The sequence below is a fragment of the Triticum dicoccoides genome, chromosome 7B, assembly GCF_002162155.2.
Source record: "Triticum dicoccoides isolate Atlit2015 ecotype Zavitan chromosome 7B, WEW_v2.0, whole genome shotgun sequence".
In the NCBI taxonomy this organism is placed as follows: domain Eukaryota; kingdom Viridiplantae; phylum Streptophyta; class Magnoliopsida; order Poales; family Poaceae; genus Triticum; species Triticum dicoccoides.
In genome coordinates, this window is record NC_041393.1 from 318,436,186 (window position 1) to 318,442,828 (window position 6,643).

Sequence of the window (6,643 nt, forward strand, 5' to 3'; positions counted from 1 at the left end):
TTAAAAATTCTCCAACCCTCCTGCCTCTCAAACTCCTCTGCTTGATGTATTAGAAAAGCTGCCTCCTCCTGCTGGTGTGATGTATTTGCAAGCATTTTTTTCTCCTGTGCAATCCTTCTCTTCTCTTCGGCCTTTTTTTCCTTTGCTAACTCGGCATTTCTTTTTCTCTCATCCATCATTTGCCTTTTCTTCTCTGCCATTTGAAGTTTCTCCTCTTGGGCCTTTCTCTTTTTTTCCTCAATAGCTCTTCTCTTTTCTTCTGCAGCAAGTCTCTTCTCCTCTAGTATAGCTTTTTTCTTTTCCTCAGCTGCTTGTTTCTTAGCTTCCAACTCTTCCTTTCTCTTTTGAGCCGCAAGCTTAATTTTGTCCTCTTCTTCTTTCAACTTTGCCATAGCTGCTTCAAACTTTGCTTGGTCTGCAACTTCTCTTTTCTCAGCTGCAGCTCTTAACTTTGCCAGTGCTAGAATCTCTCTTTTCCTGTGAACGTTTCCCTCCTTCGTTGCAGTAGTAGGGACAACCGATGGCTGAGACATGATGTGCTCCTCTATGAAAACGGAATTTGGTAATGGACCTTGACGAACTGCTTCCCTCTGGCTTGCTTCTCTCTGATATAGAACACAAATTTAGGATCAGACATGAAACATTTGTACATGAACTAGTTATGTGTAATGAAAACAAATTATTGTAAGTACCTCCTGTGTTAAAATAGTAATTATCTTAGGCTGATACACACATAGTGGCTCTTGAATTAAACCTTCTGTCCGCTGATTCTGTTCCTGCAAACAGTAAAAATAGGAGAATTTTCACATGTTGAAAGAAATAACTAATAAAATAATGAAGTCCATGCAGCTAGATATAGGGCCTCACCTGGGTTACAGTTGCTTCTTCCTCATCTGAGGAGGAAACATCAGGCTCTGCCCTGACTCTAACCCTTACAGTCTTTTTCTTTGGTTTTAACCCTAACTTGAAGTCCATGCACCCACCAATGTTATGGCCAGCAACTCCACAATAACCGCAATGGATTATTGCTGCTGCCCTTGTAATTTTTACTCCTTTTTTCCCCTGTTTCTCTTCTGGTTGTTTTCTCCTGTTCTTCCTCCTTCTTCCTTTCTGCTTTACCAATGGTGGTGGTGTGATAGTTCTGCCATTCATTTTACTCCACTCACTAATATCTTTGCATGGCATAATAATGTTTTCATATGCCTTGCAATATGTTGCGATAGAATAGCATGAGTTGACGTAATCCTCTGGATTGATGTTGTCATATCTAAGAGCAGCTACTCCATGGCTGCATGGAATGCCAGACAAATCCCATCTCCTACAGCTGCACTTCCTCAACTGGTAATCAACCCCGTAGTCTACGCCTCTATCGTTCACATTAAAGATTCCCAATCCAGCTGGTGAAGCATAGCAAGTTCTAGCAAATTCCACATTTTTGTCCAATTTCTTCCTTATTTTTGGACATATAGTACCAGGCCACTTCAAGGCCTCTTGTAGCTTGCTATGATTTCTTCCCATCAACTGTCCTTTAATCCTTTGGCACATGCTGATTATGGGCATTTCTCTTGCATCCAATATGTACTTGTTGAACACCTCACAGTTATTGTTCAACAAGACATCACACTTAGGAAATTCATTTTGAAATGCCCTAACCCATGTTGGAGGGTCCAACTCCTCTAGCCAATCATGTGCCTCTTTGTTTAGAACCAACATTTCATTCATATTCTGTCTAAATTTCCCTTCAGTACTACTTCTAGCACATTTCCAGAGTTGGTTTTTGAGGGCCTCACCTTTAAAATTTTTGTTGAAATTCTGCCAAAGATGTCTGACACAAAATCTATGTGGGGAACCATTGAACAATTCTCCCACTGCCTTTATTAGACCCTGCCATAAGTAAATTCATAAAGCAAGCATTAATAAATATTTACAAATAGCCCTTGTACGATATGAGAAATTTGAAATATAGCAAAGGCACACTCACTTTTTGCTTGTCGGACATGATAGTCCAAAGAGCACTTCTCACAATACCAAGATCTTTCTTTAAAGCTGTCAAGAACCACCTCCAAGCCTTTGTATCTTCTCTTTGAACCACCGCATGTGCAATAGGAATTATGCAATCGTTGGGATCCATTCCTACTGCACTAAGTAGGATGCCTCCGTATTGTGTCTTCAAATGACAACCATCGAGGAAAAGAATAGGCCTACAAGCTGATAGGAAGCCCCTCTTGCAAGCATCAAAGGAAAAGTAGCATTTCTCAAACTTACCATCTTCATCAAGGTCTAAATAAAATGTACTTCCTGGATTGGATCTCCTTAGCTCATTTGCATAGTCCCACAACTTGTTGTACTGTGCTATTTCATCACCATATATAATATTAAAAGCTAGTCCTCTGGCCCTCCCTAGTTTCCCCCTTTTAATTGTCATGTTACAGTCTTCTTGCACAAGTGCTGCCAATCCCTTCAAGGTTATCTTCTCATTAGCTCTTATTTTCTCCACATACTTGTTAGCAATGTACTTGGCAGTAAATGCCCTCACTTGCCACTTCTTGCTACAATGATGCACACCGTTGAAGGTTTTCACCATAACTGAATTTGTCCTTTTGTCCAATGAGGCATAAAGATACCATGGACATCCATCCTCACACTTAGCACCAATCCTAGTTTTATCATTCTTGGGAAATGTGATGCTCACTCTCTCTTTCACACTATACTCTCTGATTGCTCTTCTTAGCAAATCAACTGATGAGAATAGTTGCCCCACATGGAACTTTGGATCATGCATATCTTCGGCTGTAAAAGATTTGAAATTGAACTTCATCTCATCCTCATCCGATTCCGGAGCTTCTAATTTCTCATCTTCAGAGTTACAATCTTCAACCACTTGCTTCCCTTTCATATCACTAACAGAATGTAGTTGCTCCTGCACCAAGTCCTCGTCACCATCCTCCAAATCATAATCACTATCTACAATCTCGGGAACATAGTCACTATCTTCACTATCATTATCACTGCCACATTCTTCTTCATCAATATTACCTTTCTTTCCTCTTGGCCTCAACCTAACAACTTCTTCAATGCTCACAAATTCATTGGCCTCACATAGAGTGTTGTCGTCAACATAACTACCATCAACTATGCTTTCCTCTTCACCACTAACATTACCAATGCTTTTATTCTTAGGACTGATAACAGGAGGTAAATACCACCACTGTAGCTGTCTTCATGATCCATAAAAATCATCAAATACCGGTGCCCACTTTTTACCATTCTCGCAATGTCAACAACATCCTCTTCCTTAGATAACAACCTTGCACCATCTTCATTCAATTGAGAACCAGGTAGCAACCAGTACATGGAAACCCTACCAGCCATCTCATACCCAATATGCTCTATCAAATCTTCAAGCATCTTCATGCATACACACTGAGTGTCGCAAAAATCATAACAAGTCTTTTTCCCATTCAGATAGGCCCTGTTTCTTCCGCTGCCATGGAAAAATCCTCCATGAAAGAACTCCAAAGTGAAAAAATCACTGTCTTTCGCTGCAAACAGGGCAAAATTGAACTAATTCAGACATTCAGTTTCAGAAAAACCCTACAAATCTGTAAACCCTAGGCTAATGTGCGTCAAATCCCACCAAATAAACGCATAAATCATGGGGGATCACCAAACCACTGCCTACTCTATCGGAAAACACTTGTTAGAGGCAAAAGTTTCAGAGGCAAATCCATAGGAAGTTTGACACTCACCGTACGTGGGTGCCGCCGTTTTCTCATGGCGTCGTATGGGGCCGACCGTCGCGGCCATGAACCACCGCCTGTAGTTACAGGAATGCGGCCCTGCGTTCCTCCTCTGTCCCCGATGCTCGCATGGGGATCAACCGTCACCGATCAGCCGTCCCTTGCCGCCACGTCCAAGAACAGGGGAAAACTCGAACAGGGGCGAGCAGATGAGAGATTCTGTATGAGAGATTCTGCGGCCGATCTCCTTAGCTGACGTGGCCGACCCAATACGCCTCTGTACAGAGATTTCGTATGCTGCACGTACGCCAGGACCGCAGGACCAAATTGGAGGACCGTATTGGCACTGTATAGACGAGTATTAGGACTGTAATGATGCAGTTACAGAGTTTGAGGACCGTTTTGGTCCTAACCAGCAAGTTTAGGGTGCACTGATGCATTTTACTCAGGCAGAGCGTCACAACTATGGCGGATGGAAAGGCAGAGCACAACAACGGCAGAGCCTTGCGATGGGGAGAGGCAGCGGGAGCAGGGCTGGAGCGTGGCGGCGCCAAGCGAGTGCGCGTGAGGCGGCTACTAGGTTTCAACACGACGCTGGCTTTTATCCTTTGCGTTAAAAACATGAACGACTGAGACCGGCCCGAGGAGGAGGTCTGATGGCCACAAATCCAAATGCCCCCAAACGCCCCCTACTCTCTCATGAACCAAGAATCACAAAGGAATGACAACCCTAGGCCCTACCAGATCAATACAAGTAACAAGAGGCATAAACATATAATTCACCAATGACAAAAAAGAAAGGTTAGGAAACCATCAAAATCCAACACACCAAGGAAATAATAGTTCTAGCATCTATCAATAGGCATAAAAGTTTCAAAATAGCATCCCTATCTATGAGGAACAAAACAAAGAACACAAGGCACCCATTGGCAATTTGAACATGAGCATAAGCAGTGGCTCACCAGCGTATGAACGTGAATCTAGGTCGGACAGGAAAGACAAATAGAGGGTAGAAGGGGAAGAGAGATCGACCTATAAATCAGTGCATAGAGCAGCAACAGGGACACAAGGCGAAGGTATAGATCAAACAAGCAACAAACCAATCTGCAGCAAAATCAAACAAAAAATCACGGACAAGCATTAGAGATGACCAAGAACTAGAAAAATATACGCATACCTACTGATCGAGTCTCAGCAATAGATCTGACGCAGTGACATAGGAACAAGTGACCCGCAATATTAACCAGCGTCATGACATAGTGAGGCCATCGCAACCCGCTGCTCTGACTCCATATGCAAACAACCCCAACGCTTGCCGGACACGGACCAAAACAGCAGGACAAACAAGCGAGCGGAGTACTGAAGACTGAAAGGAAAGGGAAGGAGAAGAGCAAGTCACAAACACACTCCCCTCCCATCAATGCTGCCTCTCCTCCGCCTCCTTCCTCATGTTGCACCCATGTTGTCGTCTCGAGGCCATCTCGCGCTGAGAAGGAGGTCGAGTGTTGCAGCCGTGGCAGATGGAAAGGCAGAGCACATCAACGGCGGAGCCTTGCGATGGGGAGATGCAGCGGAAATAGAAGGGTCTGGAGCGTGGCGACGGCAAGCGAGAGCTCATGAGCGGCTACTAGATTTCAACGCGACGCTGACTTTCATCCTTTACAACGTGTTTGGTAATATTTGGGAAGGGGAATGAGAGTTTAGAGTAGGGAGTTGTATTGAGATTAGACATGGGATAAGACATTTTATTCCCAATCCTCTGTTTGGCACATAATAGAAATTATGTGTGAGATTTGAGGAGAAAATGTATTCCCTTGTTTGTTTCATGGGAATTGGCGAGGGACTAGACATGGAAAGTTAACGTAAGTTATGATGAAGGGTTAAGATTGACTCACTAAAACAATTTCCTTCCAACTCGCACCCCCTCCCCTGTTAATAAAACGGTGGGAGTTGGAGTCTAAAGTCCCATGCCTATTTCCCTCTGAATTCCCAATCCCTCGATCCAAACAGTAGATTAGAAGTCTCATACCCCTTCAATTTTCATTCCCTAGATCTAATTACCTCCAACCAAACACGCCGTTACGGTAAAAATATGAACGGATGAAACCGGCCCGAGGAGAAGATCCGACGGCCATAAATCCATGACAAATAACCCCCAAAACTGGTGTGTCCGTGACGAACGTCAATCTCCCGGCACGAATCAAGAATTGAGACAGAGATACGCCTCGCCTTCGTCCACCGAATAAACCCCCAAAACTGGTGTGTCCGCGGGTGAGCGCGCAGGCTAGGTTAGGGGTTCCTAGACGCCGTCGCTTGGGCGCGTAACGCGATGGCCGCAGCCACACCCCACTCGCCGCCGCCGCAGCTTTCATCGCCCTTCCTGGAGTATATTACGGCCCCCGGCGGCCTCGACAAGGTCGTGCTCCGTGGCAGGCGCAGCTGCTCCGTGGAGGTACCTGATTCGAACCCTTCGCCATGCCTCTCCTCCGGTGTGGCGCGACGCATGTTAGGTTTGGGTTGGTTCGCTGTCGCGCGATTTGTCTGGATTTTGTGCCATTTGTGCCGATCCGATGGGTATTCGGCTGATCCGCATGCGTATTGTGTGAATTTGCGAGGTTTGTGCTGCTCAGTTATGCGATTTCGTTTGATTATATCCCCGTTTCGGTTGATAATTAGTGGTACATTGCATGATTCTGGTGTTGCCCAACTTGGAATCTGTTAGTTGGCTCCTTATGCATCCCCTTTGCCCCGCCCGCGGTTCCCCCAGCCTTGCGTCTCCCTCGCCACGCCGGCGTGCGAGGCCAGGCTAAGCCTGGCTTACGTGGGCGGTGGCGGGCCCTCTTTCCCCTCAGGCTGGTGCAGCGCGGGACGTGGTGGCTTGCGGAGGCGCGACGCTCGGTCGG

At 45.3% G+C, this 6,643-nt stretch overlaps 1 protein-coding gene across 1 annotated transcript in view; it reads left to right on the top strand.

Annotated features, from left to right (window-relative positions):
- The first annotated feature begins 5,960 nt into the window (after positions 1-5,960).
- The window catches only part of LOC119336815 (putative glucose-6-phosphate 1-epimerase), a 16,933-nt gene continuing 16,250 nt past the window's right edge, over positions 5,961-6,643 (top strand). The window contains exon 1 of the mRNA XM_037608896.1: positions 5,961-6,192. Coding sequence (XP_037464793.1) covers positions 6,070-6,192 — 123 coding nt within the window. The 5' untranslated portion in view covers positions 5,961-6,069. The remainder of the gene's footprint in view (positions 6,193-6,643) is intronic.